The following is a 20,938-nucleotide window of genomic DNA, read 5'->3' on the forward strand; positions in this document are numbered from 1 at the left end:
AGATCATACATCTGAAGAAACTTCTTTTCACTATCCGAGGATGGCTTGTATGACTTTAATAGAAACTGCTCGATGGCGCCCCCCCCCCCCCCCCTTCTTCATGTTGCACCCAGGGCACGTGCCGTACCTGCCATACCCTAGGTACGTCACTGGTCGTTTGATTCATTGCAAGATGAAGAATATTTTATAATTCCTGGAATCCAAGATTACTTCGACTATAGAAACCACAATGTTTTAATTGCAGGGGAGGCAACTCTTATAATTATGGTGTGAAACAGGGCTGTTGCCTGAATGCTTGTTGCCTGTATACTGAGGTTTAATAAGAATTGTTTCCCTTCTCGGACTTGAAGTAGAGGTAATATTTTAAACTTCAGGTGGCGAATTTATGGGGTTTTTTTTAGTAGTTCTTTTTATAACATAGAAAGTTAAACACTATTTGTGTTTGTTTGTTTATCGGTTTAATTACTTGGTAGGTTAGTGTTTGTACGCTCGAGTATGTAAGAAACAAGCGTTGTAAGATATCTATACCTGCTAGTTTAAGCTAGTACTAGGAAAGACTACCGTGTTGAACCTAAAAGCATCTTTCCACTATTATCTCCCTTGGGTGGTTGATAAACAAGTATTCACTTAAATATATAGTTTTACTATTAACGTTTATAGTTGAATGATTAATATAGTTGAATGATTAATACATAAAAAAATTAACTTCCCAATATTACAATTTACTGAAAGTAACATATGATAAAAAATAAATTATTTAGTATTATTCTCATAGGTAGATTAAACAATTTAAAAAAAATGATTTTTGACCAAATTAGCATTTAACATCCTGTAATCATCTGTGACAAAATGTGTGTTGTCTATGCCTGGGTTTTAGGAATTGCAAGTTACATCACCCAAAGCATGCTACAGTCAAAAGTGTCCCTTTACATTAGCTTGAGTGATATTAATAACAACTTTCAATTGCATTAATTTCCACTAATGCAAAAATAATGTATTTTTCAGTTACCCCTGTATGGACATTTTAGTTTGCTTAATGACATTTTGGCATGTTGTAAACCTCGGCTACCTAGCATATAGGTATTTTGACAATTGATCTAGATAGTGAGAAAACACTCGCTGCCCCCAAACAGGCTACTTCTGCCGAATAGTAGCACTGAATGTATATGTACTTTTCCAATAGACAAGGCAGCATACAGTACACCAAAACATTCCATATATCTGAACGAAAACACCGTAATACATGACCAGGGCCGTATCTGGACAATGCAGAGTCAAATGGGCATTTGGCAAAATAATGGATGATTCCATAAATCTCAATCTGGTGCCTCGTCTATAGGAGGACAACCACTCTCTAGGGGATCCTTTACTGGCGATTTCACACTCCTGTATTGCCACAAAGATGACCGCCACTTCCAGACTAGAGTATTACCAGTTGCGGAAAGCTGGCTGAAACAGAAGGAAAACCCACTGCTTTCTCTGAAGGGGTCGTTCCTATTACATAGTGTACGTCAGGCAATCACTCTATCACTGATATATACCCCGTCACTGGTGCCAAAAATCCATCTGCCTCCACATGCTATTTTTGTCATAAAATGAACATTATAGAGCAGAAATTGTGAACTTCTTGTCTCGAATCATTGGCTTGGACAAAAATATGCGCGTTGTTTGGATGATTTTCGGAGTGGTGAGTTCATTAGCGGGTAGGGGTGAAATCGATAAGACCCTAGACGTCAGATGTATACAATAAAGGACTTTTAACTAAGGAGAAAACGTTAAAGTTTGTTTTCCTCAACGACAACACTAGAGTACGTTGATTTATTAATAATTGGCTGATGGATGTCGAACATTTGGTAATTTTGACATTAAGTCTTAGCTAGGAAACCCGCTACATTTTTCCATTAGTAGCCAGTTTTTGGATTTCTGTTTAAGGAATTCTGTAGTTGGTGATGCACATGTATATGCAAGTTGTGTATAATATAATAAAAACGAAGAGACGAAAATCAAAACACAAGTGAAACTATACTACCATTGTATAAGACTTTATTGCCCACAATACACTGGAAATCTTCAACAGGTACACACGTACATATTGACAATCAAAATTGATTTTAAGAGAGAGAGAGAGAGAGAGAGAGAGAGAGAGAGAGAGAGAGAGAGAGAGAGAGAGAGAAAGAGAGAGAGAAAGAAGAAGAAGAAAGTTTACATGACTAGTGTTTATTATTAAATATTATTATTACCGTATTATTATTATTACGATACTATTATTATTATTATTATTATTGTTATTATTATTATTATTATTATTATTATTATTATTATCAAATGTACAAAAATAGTGTTTCACTTTGTAAAAATATATTATCTTTTAAATGTAATGTACACATTTATCTGATAAAATGGTTTCCTTCAGTAAGTTATTTCCAATTCATAATTTAACCCGTCACAGAGAAACAAACAAGCATAGGCTGAAAGACAAACAAACACGTAGGTCTGAATCGGAGCATTTTAATGTACTGTAGTGCCAACATCTTGCTCTTTCGTGTGAAATCAGCCAGGCAAAATGTACAAGCAGAACATGCATGAATAATTACATACTTATAGGACCTGATGTTTATGTAGCTGGGAACACACACAAAACACCAATAACGTAATTACAGCAGTATATACCGTACACACTGGTAACGCTACTTAAATAAATAATCCTCTAGTCATATAACGCACTATTCCACGTTAAACCAAACTTCTATTAGCTACGTAGCTGTAACATCGTCAAGAATGGGTGGAGGGGGGCGTGTGCTGTGCGTGTCAATCAGGAAACGTCACAAGGAGGCGTATGCGTGATGAAGATGAACACTCCGGAAGTAGCATGCAACTCTCCGGAAGTTGTAAGCGTTTCGGAAGTAGGTCCCGAGAAGACAGCGTGGTTTATTTTGTTGATGTGGTTTTATGTTTTGGCGTCAGAAACATTTTTCTTGGAACGTTGCTCTGTCACTGTGATGACGTGGGTTGGTACAGTCGGTTTGTGGATGTACACTGGATGTGGATGTGGTGAGAGGTGCATTAGTTGTAATCGACCATGAACTTGTAGAATTCTGAAAAATATAAAAACAAAAAAACAAGGTCTTAGTTTTATTAATTATGCCGTAATTGCCTACAGTCCCTATGCTTCAGTATGCATATGTAGAGATAAAAAGGGACAGAGAGGTTAGGGAGGGTGAGGGGTGGAGGCAAAAAACTGTAGACAAACACATTTTGAAATAAAATGTAACTAATTGTTAGTTACATCCAGCGGCCAGTAGCAGTAGCGACCGGAGCAGGAATAATTATTTGTCCGTCTGTCTGTCTGTCTATCTTTCTTTCTGTCTCTCTATGTTTCTCTCTCTCTCTCTCTCTCTCTCTCTCTCTCTCTCTCTCTCTCTCTCTCTCTCTCTCTCTCTCTCTCTCTCTCTCTCTCTCTCTCTCTCTCTCTCTATATATATATATATATATATATATATATATATATCGCGCACATGCACAGGCATGCACACGCACAGGCATGCACACATACATAATGCATCATAATTAAGCACGAATGAACTTTTTTTCTTGATAATTTCATTTTCGTGCTGGGGTGTCGTTAAACATTCATTCATTCATTCATTGATAATTTCATTATAATTAAAAACAGTTCTCATTAATATCCGATCCTACTAGAACTCTGTTTTGAGTGGGGTTTTTTTTAAATAAGATCTTATCAAAGGCAACATCATCCCATGTTCAAATGTTTTCACTGGACCAATCAAAGCACATTTGACATACACCTACCAACATCTCATCACATTTTAATGACTTATGATGACGAGATATCACATCGTCACGAAATGGCATTGGATTATATCAGATCTATTTAAAGAAAAGCCTTCCAACGGAGTGACTGGTAAGGTCTGATTGAAATAACTTTGGATGGCAAGTATTTGTAGCTATAGTCGCTCTCAGGACAGATTCTAGCTAAATACTAAATACTTGTAGAATATAAAAATTAAAGAACACCACCACCCCACTCAATAAATTCTCAACAACAATTAGTAAAACGTAGGACAGCCATCTAGTAATATTGAAAACTGGTTTCTGGCAGATACAGCTTTTTATGATTGAACGAATTAGCTATTCCTAACTCTCTAAAATGACCAGTAATAAAATAATATTTTAAACATTTTATTATTTTTGTTACAATTTGTACCCATCCTTACGCCAACAACACCATCAAGAAGGGGTAAACATTGCTTAACATATCCCAATTTGATATTTTTGTTACAATTTGTACCCATCCTTACGCCAACAACACCATCAAGAAGGGGTAAACATTGCTTAACATATCCCAATTTGATATTTTTGTGTACAGTGAAATATGATTTTGTTTTCAAAATGATAGAAAGCAACATATATCATCAATTTAACGACTTGCAACAACCTTGTAACGGTTCCAAATAGCGGTGTGCTGTAACCGAAAACATAACTAAAAACTCGGTGAAACATTAAATAAAAGAAATTAGCAGAACTTTCAAATTATAACCATGGCTGTTAAATTACCTTTATGCAATCCATTACGAGGAATTGAAAATAACCAAACCCAATCATGTTTCGCTCAAAATAGCTGTTATTTCTTCCGGTTGTACGCTGGTAGAGCAATGTACGTTATTTCACGTGGAATGCGCTATTGATTCAGGTAACATGTGTCCACAGTTCTCAGGTATTTCCAATTCACTCCATAGCCGAATTTTAGTCAGGTAGTTGAGTTTAACGACTCAGCTCGCTTTTATGTCTGACATCCAGAAACACAAAGTTATTAAAGCGGTGTAGTTTACGCGGACATATTGCAGTTAGGCTGCCTGGACGAACATGTAGGAAGCAATTCAGTGTTTCACGGATGCTCTGGAACCAGTATTAGGGTGATTTTTATGTACGCGTGTGTCTGTTAGGAAAATGTAGCGGGTTTCCTCTCTAGGGCTGTAAGTCAAAATATCTAAACGTTTCACATCCAATAGCCAATGATTGATAAATCAATGTGCTCCAGTGGTGTCGTTAAACAAAACAAATTTAACTTGTAAAATTCAGGGGAGGTAACCTATAAGTGGGTGGTATGGTTAACAGATTTTCGGGCCAGTTAAAAGAATGTAGCATTTAGAGAAATACGACATAATTATGTTAATGGGATTAGAGACGAAATTAGTATGATTGTAGTTTGCTGCATTATTTGAATGTATATTAATTGTTTCAACACACATTGTGTTCAGTGAAACCAAATCGTGGAATGAGGCACTGGTCTTTGAGTTAAGGGACTTTAGCTCCTACTGTTCAGTGAAATGCGGGTCTGGATTTAAATGTATTTAGAATGAATGAAGGAGCCATTGAATATCATGATTACATCGCAGTAAGGATCTTTAAAATGTTCTCCATCACGACATTAAAGCGGATGTCATAGCTGTTGATATACCAGTCGTTGAGTGATGCTCTCTGTCTGTCTGTCTGTCTGTCTCTCTCTCTCTCTCTCTCTCTCTCTCTCTCTCTCTCTCTCTCTCTCTCTCTCTCTCTCTCTCTCTCTCTCTCTCTCTCTCTCTCTATATATATATATATATATATATATATGTTTAAATTTCTACTGACGTGTATCGATCCTACTTCCCTTCGCACATTAAATGAAAACTCCATCACTGAACAAAAACACTCCATGACTCTCTAATGAGGTTCGGCCGGTATATAACTACCAATAACGAACTACCTCGTGTGACCCGGCTTTCAACACCGACCCACACCCCGTCCAGGTGAATCCACGTGTTATCCTCGGGACAGGTGTGTGCAGGCCGACTGTTGATATATACAGTCTATTGTAATCTCCAGACTGTCATGGTTAACTAGCGTCGAGGGAAGTGTAATCTAACACAGTAAACCATTTTCTAATAGTTGCGTAAACATCAGTTTTATTCTCAGAGACTTTTTAGATATTGTTGCAAAAATTATGTATACCACCCCACCCAGTATCTACCTTTTGTTTGGCGTAATGTAATAATGATTGATTTATATTTACGTCGACTGATTGACTGACCTACTGACTTAATTACATGATTTTCCAATCAACTGATCTTTTATTGCATGTTCTGAAACAATCTGATTTATTACGTCTTTTCCACACTATTTGATTGCTTACGTCCCCCCCCCCCCCCCCCCCCCCCACACTGTTTTCATGTTTCCGAAACCATTTGATTTATTACATCTTTTCCAAACCATTTGATTGATTACATGTTTCCTATACCATTTGATTTATTACATGTTACATTTTTTACGGTTATATGGCGTCAGACATATGGTTAAGGACTACACAGATATTGAGAGAGGAAACCCGCTGTCGCCACTTCATGGGCTACTCTTTTCGATTAGCAGCAAGGGTTCTTTTTGTATGCACCATCCCACAGACAGGGTAGTACATACCACAGCCTATGATATACCAGTCGTGGTGCACTGGTTGGAACGACATTGCATAGTAGATGTATACGAGCAGCAAGCTATCAGTTTCAATTTAAAGCATAGTGCACCTGGAACCAACACAAAAAGTGATATAATAAATGCACGTTTCGCATGCCTGCTACATGCATGTTCCATACATGTATCATTAGGTGCAAGAATCCTTTTTTATAAACACGACCATTATGAAAAGCACGTACATTTGTGCAATCCGCGCATGCAATCGCTCTCAAGCATTCTCGCTGTATCTCAAAGAAGACATATACTAGATGTATATCTGGCAGGGTCCAGCTGTCGGGTTTTATTGCCCGGGCATGGCATGGTTGATTCAAGGCGGAGAACATGATCTATGTACTGACATGCAGCAGCCGAAACAGTCATCCCCTGCATTGTAAGAACGTTAGCCCGCACATAAATCAGTTTATCTGTGATACTCTAAAAGCGATCAGCACATCGCGCTATATAATGCATTTTACGGTAATCAACACATCTAAGACAAATGTGCTATGAGCTGAATGCCAGTGATCCATGAGTGGACTGTTTGAGGCCGGGCAGGCACGAATTATAGGTGAAACTACGCTATAATGTTAGAAAAGAAAAAGGAATATTTGTTCAATGATGCATCAGCACATTTTTCAAAACGGTTTGTTCAAGTTTGTTTTGTTTACCGACACCACTGGAGCACATTGATTAATTAATCATCGGCTATTGGACGTCAACCATTTGGTAGTTCTTGACTCGTAGTCATCAGAGGAAGCCCGCTACATTTTTCCTAATGCAGCCAGGGATCTTTTATATGCACTTTCCCCACAGACAGGAAAGCACATACCACGGCCTTTGTCCAGTTGTTGGAACGAGAAAAAACCAATCGTCTGAATGGATCCACTGAGGTGGTTCGACCCTGCGACGCAAGCACCGAGAGAGAGAGAGAGAGAGAGAGAGAGAGAGAGAGAGAGAGAGAGAGAGAGAGAGAGAGAGAGAGAGAGTGACACACACAGACAGAGATAGAGAGACAGAGCAGGCACGACGGAAGCACGTAAACATTGGGGGAAGGGGGCTGACGGAGATCGAGGGCGCAAAGCAAAGTTTAAAGGGGTTCATGGGTACGCTCCTCCGTAAAAATTTTAAAACTAGATTTCCTGAAATTCAATTTCTTGCATTCAAGAAGTAAAATTCATCTCTGACTTAAGATTTATTACCAATATTTTTTTTTTTTGATTCAGAATTATAAATTATCTTTTATATGCACTTTCCAACAGACAGAAAAGCACATACCACGGGCTTTGACCCTAAACGAAGAAAAAAAAAACAGTTGGATGGATCCACTGAGGTGTTTCGATCCTGTGACGCAAGAACCCCAGCCCACCACTCAACCGACTGGGCTCAAGCACGCATCATTATTTAAAGAATGAGAATGTTGTCAACGCAAAAAACCACAGACGGGAACAGCACACGCATGAACACAAACACAGAACCTGTATTATTAAGTTGTCAAAAAGTATTATTTACTTGCATATTTATTTCAGATCAGCCACAGAGGAGCAGGGAGGGGGCGTGGGGATTATGTGTGTGTGTGTGGGGGGGGGGGGGGGGGGGCCTAGCCAATAATTCTGCAGAATTTCCATTTCAGGACATCTAGTTTTCAAAATTTTACAGGGAAGCTTAACCTTGTCCTGGACTTAGTCACTGGCAACGGCCAGAGATTAAGCCCAGGACAGGCGTGCGTGAAACCTTCGTGGTATATATGCACGTTAATTCTTTAATGAATGAATGGAAGCTTAATCCCGAAACTCTTAGAAATGAGGCTTTACACCCTCGATCTCAGCCAGCCCCCTTAATGTCTACTTGCTTCCGCCGTGCCTGAAAATGTCGGTCATATTCGTGGGGAAGAGGAATGGGGGAGGGGGGGGGGGGGCTGGAGCGTTGAATGTTTTCGTGGAGGTTGTAATTGTAAAGAAGAAACATAGAACGACATTGTATTAACATTTTGTTTATAAAGAATATAGGGCGTTTTGAGTGATACAATACAACGGCAGAACGGTCTACTGCAACTGCAATTGACGAAGACTTGAACAACATGGAAAACAGTCTTTACAGATTAATTGATTCGGTTCCGTAACATGCGTACCAGAACAGAACAGAGCAGAACAGCATAAAACTCTCTTTGATCGATTAACTACTGTACTAAGAATGAATGGCTATTGGGTGATTGTATCAAGAATGGATGTTTAACGAAAGCCAGCACAAAAATACACATCAGTTATTGGGTGACTGTACCAAGAATTAATTTTTAACGAAAGCCAGCACAAAAATACACAACGGCTATTGGGTGACTGTACCAAGAATGGATGTTTAACGAAAGCCAGCACAAAAATACACAACGGCTATTGGGTGACTGTACCAAGAATGGATGTTTAACGAAAGCCAGCACAGAAATACACATCAGTTATTGGGTGACTGTACCAAGAATGAATGTTTAACGAAAGCCAGCATACAAATACACATCGGCTGTTGGGTGACTGTAACAAGAATGAATGTTTAACGAAAGCCAGCATACAAATACACATCGGCTGTTGGGTGACTGTACCAAGAATGAATGTTTAACGAAAGCCAGCATACAAATACACATTGGCTGTTGGGTGACTGTAACAAGAATGAATGTTTAACGAAAGCCAGCATACAAATACACATCGGCTGTTGGGTGACTGTAACAAGAATGAATGTTTAACGAAAGCCAGCACAAAAGGTACACATCGGGTATTGTGTGACTATACCATGATCCAATAATAAATGTGAAGCGAACCCCAGCACAAAAAAATAAATACACATCGGCTAATGGGTGACTGTACCAAGAATGTGCCAAAGGTCAAGTATATCCAAACAATATTTTCTATACCAATAGCTTAAAGATGACATTTCTGGACAAAATAATTGATAAAGTATTGCAATTGGTTTCTGTGCTCCAGCTCTTTATAGTCTCCTCAATTTACTTCAACTTAGGCACGAGACGAACTTTCAAGAAAGAAGGAAACAAATAAATTGTGTTTACATTTTATCTTTACATAAGATCAGCCCTTGGAAAAGAGCGCGTAACAACAAAAAGTGATCAATCGTTATTTACACAGTTCGCGAATTCAATCGCTCTTCGTCAGTGACAACGCTACCGACAGCTCGTTACTAAGAAAAGGACAAATTGCATTCCACGAGAACCATCTTGCACGTCATAGTAACCCATCTGTTGGTAACCGACATGCGAAATTGACGTTTCGTTAGTAAAGCCCCGGTCACACTGTCAAGTATCGTCTGGCCGGATCCACGACAGATGAAAACCTCACGGATGACCCCGGATAGTGGTCTATCCGCGGTCCCCTACGGATGCACAACGGTTTAATTATGATTTTCGACGGATACACCAAGGATTATTAAGGATAGGGGTTAGTTGAAAACGGGGAGCGCTACCGGTCGCTACTGATCGTCAAGGATCGGAACAGTTTAGTACGGACCACAACGGATTGTCATGGATGATGCCGGATCGTATCCGTGGCTAACCCGGCGTCCTGATCCTTGACAGTGTGACCGGGGCTTGAGGCCGGGGATTACTACGATTAGGTACGGATAAGTACGGTTTAAGTTCGGTCTATTACGGATTAGAACGGATTATTACGTTCTTTCTACAGATCATTAAGGATGTACTACAGTTGTTCGATCCGTGATGAAATTTTTGGACATGTTCAAAATTTTCACGGACATACAAGTACTACTACGATTGATCAGGGATTTAATACGGACAGCTACGGACCACACGGATTTGTCACGAATGATGCCGGATCGTATCCGTGGCTAACTTGGCGTCCTGGTCCTTGACAGTGTGACCGGGGCTTAACATGGCGAACAGTAATTGTTTATCAGATTCCAGGTATTAACATTGGAGTGCATTTCCAGGATCGTAACAAGCTTAACATAAATGGGGGAGGCGGGTGTCAGTCAAACAACGAAAATAGGGTATAGGTTTCTCCAGCAAGACAAAATGTGCACTTTTAGAGTAAAAGGTTTTTTTTCTTCTTTTTTTTCTGGGGGACAACTGGTCTCCTGTGCACTTCCCTCGATACCTAGTCTGACTTGTTATCTAACAGAGCTTTTTATGGCACTAGAATATGACGTTACAATTATGTAATTGAAATATTTACTGTTTTGCTTATTCTATGTATCTGTGGTAAGTGTCATACTCATAGGTCAAAACAGTAAAGTAAAAAGGTTTGTTTTTATTTTACGATGCCACTAGAGCACATTGATTTTTTATCTTATCATCGGCTATTGGACGTCAAACATATGGTCATTCTGACACTGTTTTTTAGAGGAAACCCGCTGTCGCCACATAGGCTACTCTTTTACGACAGGCAGCAAGGGATCTTTTATTTGCGCTTCCCACAGGCAGGATAGCACAAAGCATGGCCTTTGTTGAACCAGTTATGGATCACTGGTCGGTGCAAGTGGTTTACACCTACCCATTGAGTCTTGCGGATCACTTACTCACTCGACTGGGATCCGAACCCAGTACCTACCATCATGTAGACCGATGGTCTAACCACGACGCCAGCGAGGCCGGTTAGGTCAAAACAGCTTGATATTATCGAAAATCATATATGCCTTTAAATGTTTTGCTTGGTAAATTCCACCAGTCTGCCAAAAAGACAGGAATGTAATGAGGTGCGGTTATTCGACGAATTTTATCAGACGATAAAAATTTTAAAAAAAACAGAAGAAAAGAAAAACAAGACACAAATTCAAATACAAAAAAACGCCTAACAAACAAAATAAAACAAAAACAAAATAAAAAACAACAATCATACACAAAAACAAAAAGGATAACAAGTATCATCGTATTCAAGGTTGGTATTATTAGGTACTGTGTGCATTTTCCATCTGTAGCAATAAGATATCACCGCACTACCACCTCCAGCCCAGAATGTTTGTTTGTTTGTTTGTTTTGTTTAACGACACTACTAGAACACATTGATTTATTAATCATCAGTTATTGGATTTCAAACATTTGGTAACTTTGACATATAGTCTTAGAGAGGAAAACCGCTACCTTTTTCCATTAGTAGCAAGGGATCGTTTAAATGCACCATCCCACAAACAGGATAGCACATACCACGGTCTTTGATAGATCAGTCGTAGTGCACTGGCTGGAACGAGAAATAGACCAATAGGTCCACCGACGGGGATCGATCCCAGATGGACCGCGCATCAAGCTGGTGCTTTTATCACTGGCTTACGCCCCCCCCCCCCCCCCCCCCCATCCCAGCCCAAAATGGTTCCTCAGTGGGGAAGCGTAAGGCCACACACACCTTTTTTCACGTTTACCATTATGGGCGTATTGTTTTGCGTGTATGACCCAACATGACAGACATTACAGGTTCCGTGTACTTTAGGCTCGGGTGATAATAATATAGCTTAAATGACTACAAGCGTAGAGCACGACTCAAACCGCGTTTCGACCCCAGACTAGTTGTCTAATCTAATGTAAGTTAATGTAATGGGTGTTAACATCGGGACCCCGTGCTTGTTAGTAGATCATTTCAATTATGTACAAAGAATTCGACTTACACACGCGACTGAAATATATAGAAAAGAGGTCGGCACCTTTGTACAATCTGTCATCAGTTTGTGAACAGATATGTATCCTGGCTATAGACCATTAGTAAACCACCTGGCCAGATAATATATATGTTTTTGTGTGAGGTATTTGAAACAAGTTTGTTTTAAAACTTACTGCATTTTGGAAGATGGAACCAAATTTGTTTTATGCCAAGATGGGTGCTTGATTTAGTTTTTTTGTGTTTCCATGCAAATAACAACAACATATTTTATTGTATAATTATACAGTCAAACATCTTACAAAAATCGCTGGTGTATTAACAACTATCTGTCCGTTGAGGGTACCAAAACATTTGTCTTTTGACACAGAAATACCTGTATTTTACTTGTATATAAAGACTACCTGCTTTTACAGACTCATGGGGGCGGAATTTATCTCAGTCGGTTGAGCGCTCGCCTGAGGCGTCGCAGGATCGAACCACCTCAGTGGATCTGTTCAACTGGTTGTTTTATCTCTCGTTCCAACCAGTGCCCCACAACTAAAGTTTGTTTTATTTAACGACACCACTAGAGCACATTGATTTTTTATCTTATCATCGGCTATTAGACGTTAAACATATGGTCGTTCTTTAGAGGAAACCCGCTGTCGCCACATAGGCTACTCTTTTACGACAGGCAGCATGGGATCCTTTACTTGCGCTTCCCACAGGCAGGATAGCACAAACCATGTCCTTTGCTGAACCAGTTAAGGATCACTGGTCGGTGCAAGTGGTTTACACCTACCCATTGAGACTTGCGGAGCACTCACTCAGGGTTTGGAGTCGGTATCTGGATTAAAAATCCCATGCCTCGACTGGGATCCGAACCCAGTACCTACAAGCCTGTAGACCAATGGCCTAACCACGACGCCACCGAGGCCGGTTTCCCCACAACAGTTACTAGTCAAAGGCCGTGGTATATGCTTTCCTGTGGGAAAGTGCATATATAAAAGATTAGAAAAGTTGCATTTGGACAAATGTAGCGGGTTTCCACAGTTGCCTACGTCGGATCAAAATTACCAAATGTTTGACATCCAATAGACGATGATTAATTAATCAATGTGCTCTAGTGGTGTCGTTAAACAAAACAAATAAACATTGTGTGCGGCTTTTTGCTGTTTTTTCATAGCAGTAAATTGATTTACTTTTCCTTTTTTTAGAGAAAAACCCACCCCTCTTTCAGTCCATATGATATAATATTATAATAACTTATGATGCGCAGAACAAAAAGTTATAGTATGTATTCAGTAATGGTCAAATGTAAATAAACTTTTATGGCGGAATTTACGAAGGCAGTTTTTCTCAAACGTAGGTGTTGAAGTATTGTAAATATAGGTACTTGTAGTTACACGTGTGTAAGACATAAAAAAGCTTTGTAAATTCGGCCCTTAATGACAAAATGCTAACTAAAACAATTATATTATGACCCAATAATAAAAAATAATAATATATGGTGTAAATGTTGAACAAACTTTAAAAGGGACAGACCCAAGTTTTTAAACACTACAGTATATTTTCACTATTAGAGCCGTTTATGATCAATGAAATTAAACATTACTTATATTTTATAGTTTAGATTATCCATTTCCGTACAACCGTAGTGTTTCTGGTCATCCTGATGTTTCTAATACCACAAACTACAGTTTTCATAGTTTTAAAAACGCACGTGCGTCTGAGAAGTCACGGTCATGAAGTCGCGTTTTAGTCTATTTTAAGGGTATTTCAACGTCACAGACTCCTGTTTCACTCTGTTGTATCCAAATTTGTTAGAGGTTTGTAAATTAACCAAACTTTGTGTCCATTTTTACGGGTTGAAACTGGAGTCTAGTTGAAAAATATGCCTTAGTGTTTAAAAACTAGGGTTTGTCCCTTTAATGTCCAGTTTCAACGGCCAAATATCAGACAATGCGTAGACCGAAACAGGGTTCCACCACTTGAAGCTTGTGTAGGGAAAGGGGTATGTTAGTGTCTTCATCCCTAGCACAAGGGACGGGACGTAGCAGTGTTAAAGCGCTCGTCTGATGCACGGTCGGTCTGGGACCGATCCTCGCCGATGGGCACATTGGATTATTTCTCGTTCCAGCCAGTGCACTACGACTAGTATATCAAAGGCAGTTGCATGTGCTATCCTGTCTGTGGGATGGTGCATATAAAAGATCCCTTGCTGCCAATCGAAGCGAGTAGCCCATGAAGTGGCGACAGCGGGTTTCTTCTCTCAATATCTGTGTGGTCCTTAACCATATATATCAGACGCCATATAAGCGTAAACAAAATGTGTTGAGTTCGTCGTTAAATAAAACATTTCTTTCTTTTTTCCTCGCTAAGACTATATGTCAGAATTACTAAATGTTTGAAATCCAATAGCCGATGATTAATAAATCAATGTGCTCTCATGGGCGTACGACCCGGGGAGGGGGGGGGGGGGGGGGCAAAACAGTGGGAAAACAGTGGGGGAAATTCGGGCAGTTTTTATCTGGGTAAAATTTCGGGCAAATCAACCCCTCCAGCCCCCTAAATCAAAGAGTCCCCATACGCCTATGTGTGCTCTAGTGGTGTCCTTAAACAACAAAAACTAAACTTTCATTCCTAGCACTAGTACGTAAAGGCTATAGCAATAGTAATAAAGCTATGAACAGCATCATTTACAAAGGTGTAAACAAGGTACTAACAATTGGAAAACAAAGAAATATTTGGTTAACGCTCGACGCTAAATTATTAACAGAGCGCGGGGTTCAGTTTAGTATGTATGTTCCTCTGAAGCTGATACGGAACGGCCAGTGTGTAATAAAAGTTCTGGCCAAATTCACAAAAAATCGTAACTTACCGTTTACAGTTAGAAATTGTGCGTTTACAAGTGTGCACTGGCGTAGGAAGCGAAGGGCAAGGGGGGCATGATCCACTGGCAGTAGCGATGGTTTATAAATATTCATATATGTGTGTGCCCCATTTTTGGCACCTTCCTACAACACTGATTTGGTATCCACACGGATGTAATAAAGGCCGTGGTATGTATTATCCTGTCTAGATTGCTGCATATAAAATGCTGCCAATCGGAACGTTCTATTTGGCTTTAATCCTACAGGACATTTGCAAATTCAATAGCACCCAACCAACCCTCGTCCGCTACCGACCCTGGTCGGACTGCTTGTGTTCCCTTGCACATGCCACACATTCTTTCCTGTCCTGGACGGAGGAGCTGGCAAAAGTCGACATCTGCGCCCATGACAGGCGTGTGCTACAACAGCTTGTTCTGAATGTGCACGTTTAAATCTATGACCTGACCTGACCTAATCGGAAAGAGTAGCTCATTGCAGGCCGGCAGAGGGTTTCCTTTCTCATTATCTGTGAGGTCCTCAACCATATTTTCGACGCCAAAATATAACCGTAATTAAAGTGGGTGTAATTAAGTGCGTCATTAAATAAAACATTCCTTCCTTTCTTCTATTTCACGCAGAACATGAAGACGGTAAGGCAGATGGACCACGATAAGGACAAAACGAAGTTATGCTCGCTTAGCCTATTTATATTTCGTGCTGTATTTTATTACACACCAGTGTAATAGGTCTCAACATCTGCTTACTTCTGAGTTGAGGCCTGTTTGCGATTGGTTTGTAATAAATAAAATACTAAACTTGCTTGCCTGTCATACCATTTTTATGAAACTCATGAACAGTGATGGTATCTGACTAGCATTTCGCTCGTCAGATACCAAAACTGTTAACTCATTTCATAAAACTGGTATGACAGGGAAGCTCGTTTAGTATTCTATATATTTCTGTTGTCTGTGCACATAAAACTAGTTTTTCAGTCATACATTTACCCTTATAAGCATAAATTAAGCTTCCAAAACCACGAATAAAACACAATAATTCTTATACTTGTAATTAGAGTGAGTTTCAAATACTAAGTGTACATGTGTACTAGTATATTTTCTTTTGTTTTAACAGTGACCCATTTTCCGTACTTAATAATTCAGGGGCGTCGGAGCTGGGGTGACAAGCGCGGCAGCCGCCGCCCCAATATTTCGGCTTTTTTTTAACAATACATACTCATATATATTTTAGTGTTCTTTCTGTTTAATAGTCTGACAATATTGCTCGAAAGTTGATGTCTTTAACGATATTTCCATCGGGAACACTCCTGCAGCACCATCTGCAAGAGGGGGACACCCTTCCCACACCCACCCTCTTCGCCGCCCCAATGTCAAATTACTTTCGACGTCCTTGAAGTTATGTACATTTCTTCGTGAAACTTGATTAGGATATTAGTATATTTCAATTGCTATTGTACGTGGCGTCCAGTCTACCATGTCTAAATAACCAAATTACATTTATCAAATGGCCGTGGTTTTGCAATTACGCTGAAGTGTCGTGAAACAAATATTTCTTTATATGTACAGGGTATACTGTATGAACCCTGGTTGAGGGCAGGACGCAGCTCAGTGGCAAAGCGCTCGCTTGATACGCAGTCGCTCAAGGATCGATCCCCGTCGGTAGGTCCATTGAGCCATTTATCGTTCCAGCCTGTGTACCACCACTGGTATATCAAAAGCCATGGTATGTGCTCTCCTGTCTATGGAATGGTGCATATAAAAGATTCCATGCTACTAATGAAAAAACGACCACATGTCAAAATTACCAAATGTTTGACATCCAATAGTCGATGATTAGTAAATCAATGTGCTCAAGTGATATTGTTAAACAAAACAAATTTTAAAACAAATATACCTTTTCTTGGGTTATAAGTACACGATATACTGCAACAACCAAAGTCAACAATTGTATAACCATGTAATACTAATTTGATACATCGTCGAAATATTTAAATGAATAATACCATCTGCTTTTTTTTCTAACCTGTCTTAGAACAAATTATCTGAAAGTCGGGTGGCTTCTAAAACCTATGTTTGTTGTTTTATTTCACCAAGCGGCGTTAGGTATATAAAATTAGCTCGGGGATCGCCCGATCAATCTAAACATAGACACATGCGCCTTGCTGGGAAGATAATAGCGTGCTGCCTCCTCCCTGTGTTATTCTTGTAATCTAATAACTGACCTGCAGGTGTTACAGCATATTGCAATTAACCATGGAATAACAAACCATGGGCTTGGTAGAAGTCATTGCCATGTATCATTATTGTTTTGACAGTGATTCATGAGCGCAGGTCATCGCAACTGTTTAAATGTGCAATGAGATTCTCTCTCTCACCGTGGTGCAGGGGTGTAACATTCTCTTTGAGAATGGCCAATACAGCAGTTCGTTACACTGTGTTTTATTTGACACTTGATTTTTTATATTGATGTTGATCATCACATTGTTTTTCCATTACCACAGTTTGACACCCAATAGCCGATGTATTTTTCGTGCTGGGGTGTCGTTAAACATTCATTCATTCATTCATTCATTCATCCTCTCTCTCTCTCTCTCTCTCTCTCTCTCTCTCTCTCTCTCTCTCTCTCTCTCTCTCTCTCTCTCTCTCTCTCTCTCCCCCCCCCCCCTCTGTGTGTGTGTGTGTGTGTGTGTATGTCTCGTAATTACCGACTTCGTTGGTGTAGTGTTAAGCCATCGGACTTAAGCCTGGTAGATACTGGGAAGGAATATTTAGCGGCACCCATCGTCTTAGAAGTCATTGCCATGTATCATCATTGTTTTGACAGTGATTCATGAGTGCATGCCATCGCGTTTGTTTAAATATTCCAATAAGGTTTGTCTTGTGGTTACCGGCCTCGTTGGTGTAGTGATTAAGTAATCGAACTTAAGGCTGGTTGGTAATGGGTTCCCATCCCGGTACCGGCTCTCACCAATAGCGAGGTTTACGACTCAATGGGTAGATGTAAGGTGACTACACCGACTTCCCTCTCACTAACCATTAACAACTAACCACTAACCCTCTGTCGTGGATTGATAGCCCAGCGAGCTGATATATGTGCCCAGGACAGCGTGCTTGAACACAAGTACAAACGAAATATCTTTTGAAGGTTTAGATGTGTCTAACCAGGCGGACAGATGTATAATCTCGTGAAGTGGCGGTCCTCTTATAGGAGACATACCTGACAGTGATTCGCGGGAGCAATTAAAGGGACATTCCTGAGTTTGCTGCAACTTTTAAGATGTTATCGACTTTTAAGATGTATACTACCAAATCAAATCCCATAGACGACAATAGTAACACATGTGGCTAAAACTCCTACCTGCAACGTATCAACCGACATAAACGCCACGGATATAAATACTACCTCCCCTTACACTTAAAGTGAATCACAAAAAAATGGGGGTCAAGCTGCTCGTTTCTGAGATAACGAGTAGCGTCTATGACTACCATAGTTTCGCACAAAATTCGAGTACTTTTTTTACAGGTACCCCATACATGTTTCAAGCACAAGGCTACTTGACACATTGGTACTAGATGAAATAAAATTGCACTTTTTTTTTTTACCCAGATGAAACTATTATTTTTTACAACCAACACACTCACATTTATAACCAATCACAGGACTTGTAGTGTTCACTTCTCTATCAAAAGTTGTGTGCACCTCGAACTTTGACCCAGCCGGAAGTTATTTGGTTTAGTACTACCAACAGAGCCTTTTTAACGAGTGCAATTACATATCAAATATATTTTTCTGCATAAAATATTATTGGCTGTATACTAAACGTGTTTCTGATTGTTCTAATATTTCTACTAGGGTAAATTTCATTTTATTTCCTAAAATATTTTGTTTTCGTACGTACGAAATTATTTGAAGACAGAATCCAGTTTGGGTTATTACAAATATTTAGACGACCAGAAACACATTGAATATACAGACACTGGTATTCTAAACAAGAAAATATATTTAATATGTAAGTTTAATCGTAGACATATTTTATTAGTCGGAAACATCTTCTTCTTCTTCTTTTTATATATTATATGCGTAATTAGTTCGAATGGTGCATAGCATCTGTTTGATGTTTTGTTTTTCACATTTACTTACGGTGCAGTGTGTGTAACCTGAAGATAAACATATAAAACATAGAGAAGCCATTTTGTGTTATGTTGCTGTATGTTTGTTTATATATGCTCTCACTTAGTATCACATTGCTGTGTTTGCCATGCACTAGAATGACGCAATTTGCAGTTGAGTGGGATGCTCTTCTAAGTAGGAAATGTAAGTTCCAGACATCACCATAGCAAAATAGAGACGCCTCCACCAGGTGCAAACATAGGCAGTGTTTGTGAAGAAGACCGATGGAAATAGAAATGGGAATGTCTTTGCAGATACGTCAGTGCATTGGCACTCATGGATTTTTCTCTCCATTCCTATCTACGATGGGTAAACCAAAGGTATGTACTGCCCTGGTCTGGCTAGACTCAAGACTAATAGAGTCTGATAATATAACGTCATGGCAACGCCATCCAAATTGAATGCGCGTGACGTCATTAGAGATTTGGGTCAAGACTCTAATGTTTTGTAGGGGCGGGATTTAGCGCAGTCGGTAGAGTGCACGCTTGAGGAGCTTGCATCGCAGGATCGAATCACCTCAGTGAATCCATTCAACTAATTGTTTTTTTCTTCTCGTTCCGACCAGTACATCACAACTGATCAAATGCCGTGGCATGTGCTTTCTTGTCTGTGGGAAAAGTACGTACATATAAAAGAACCCTTGTTGCCAAGGCCGGCACCTGTGCCCACGACAGGCGTGCGCTACAACAGCTTGCTCTGAACGTGCACGTAAAACCCTTTGACCTTGACCTTAATAGAAAAATGTAGCGGGTTTCCTCTGATGACTACGAGTCAGAATTACCAACCGTTTGACATCCAATAGCAGATGATTAATTGATCAATGTGCTCTAGTGGTGTCGTTAATGTTTTGTAAGCACGGACCCTCTTTGTGGGAGTCTGTATATATAGAACGCTTTCTGGTTTTGTTTTGTTTTTGTTTTATTTTTTCGGGTGGGGGGATTTGGGGGGTTTTGGTAAATGTAGCATATATAACAGGATCATTACTTCTTTAGACACGTGCTCAGATATTCATAGGCGCAAGGGCTTGTTTTTTTTTCTTTCTGGTTTTTTTTTGGAGTGGGGGTGGGTGGGTACATTTTGGCCGAATTAAACGAATCACTATACATTTGTACACCGACAACAACTAATGTTGTTAGTAGAATGGTGGAAATACATTACGAAAAGTTTTCAAACCAGCTCATTTTGCCCGAATATATCCATCGTTTTCGCCCAAGTGTTAAGTTTTGCTCCAGTACAAGGGGTGGGGAACTTGACCTCTTGAATCACCCCACCACCCCCCCCCCCACCCCCCCCCCCCCCACCCCACCCCCCTCCTGTCTCGTAACGCTGATGCAGATGTGTATTATTATTATTGAATGTGCTTACAATGACAGTCTTGGAATTGTGTTGCGAAAAGAGCAAGCTAAACATTCTACAAATTAAGAATACTCGCTGCGAAAATAACTGTGTATATTTTCGTGATACGTTTATCGAAGTCTAAACCTCGGAAAATACTATCTTGCTTTTCAGTTTGACAGATAAGGATTCACTTTGATGATGTGAGGGAATTTTTTCTCCTTTTTCCCTTTTTTCAAAACTAAAATCGTGATACAGTAGTGAATCTTTGACGTAAAGATACTCATTTAGTTACGTTAATGGGAGAGATTTGTTTTTATTTCGGTCTTTAACAGGTGAAGTGTTTGAGGGGATTACTGGATCCTTAATAGATGTGTCAATCAGGTCTTCAATCTAACACAGTCGACGATTAATTATCATGCGGTTTTTTAAAAAGTCAATGCCATCTGAGAGAGA

General features: G+C 39.7%; 1 protein-coding gene across 2 annotated transcripts in view; it reads right to left on the reverse strand.

The window, feature by feature from the left end:
• Positions 1-2,492: 2,492 nt before the first annotated feature.
• Positions 2,493-20,938, reverse strand: part of LOC121379179 (troponin C, slow skeletal and cardiac muscles-like) — a 67,965-nt gene continuing 49,519 nt past the window's right edge. For both annotated transcript variants that reach the window (XM_041507676.1, XM_041507677.1), the window contains exon 3: positions 2,493-3,095. In XM_041507676.1, the coding sequence (XP_041363610.1) occupies positions 3,064-3,095 (32 nt within the window). In that variant the 3' untranslated portion in view covers positions 2,493-3,063. The remainder of the gene's footprint in view (positions 3,096-20,938) is intronic.

The sequence above is a fragment of the Gigantopelta aegis genome, chromosome 8 (genome assembly GCF_016097555.1).
Source record: "Gigantopelta aegis isolate Gae_Host chromosome 8, Gae_host_genome, whole genome shotgun sequence".
NCBI lineage: Eukaryota > Metazoa > Mollusca > Gastropoda > Neomphalida > Peltospiridae > Gigantopelta > Gigantopelta aegis.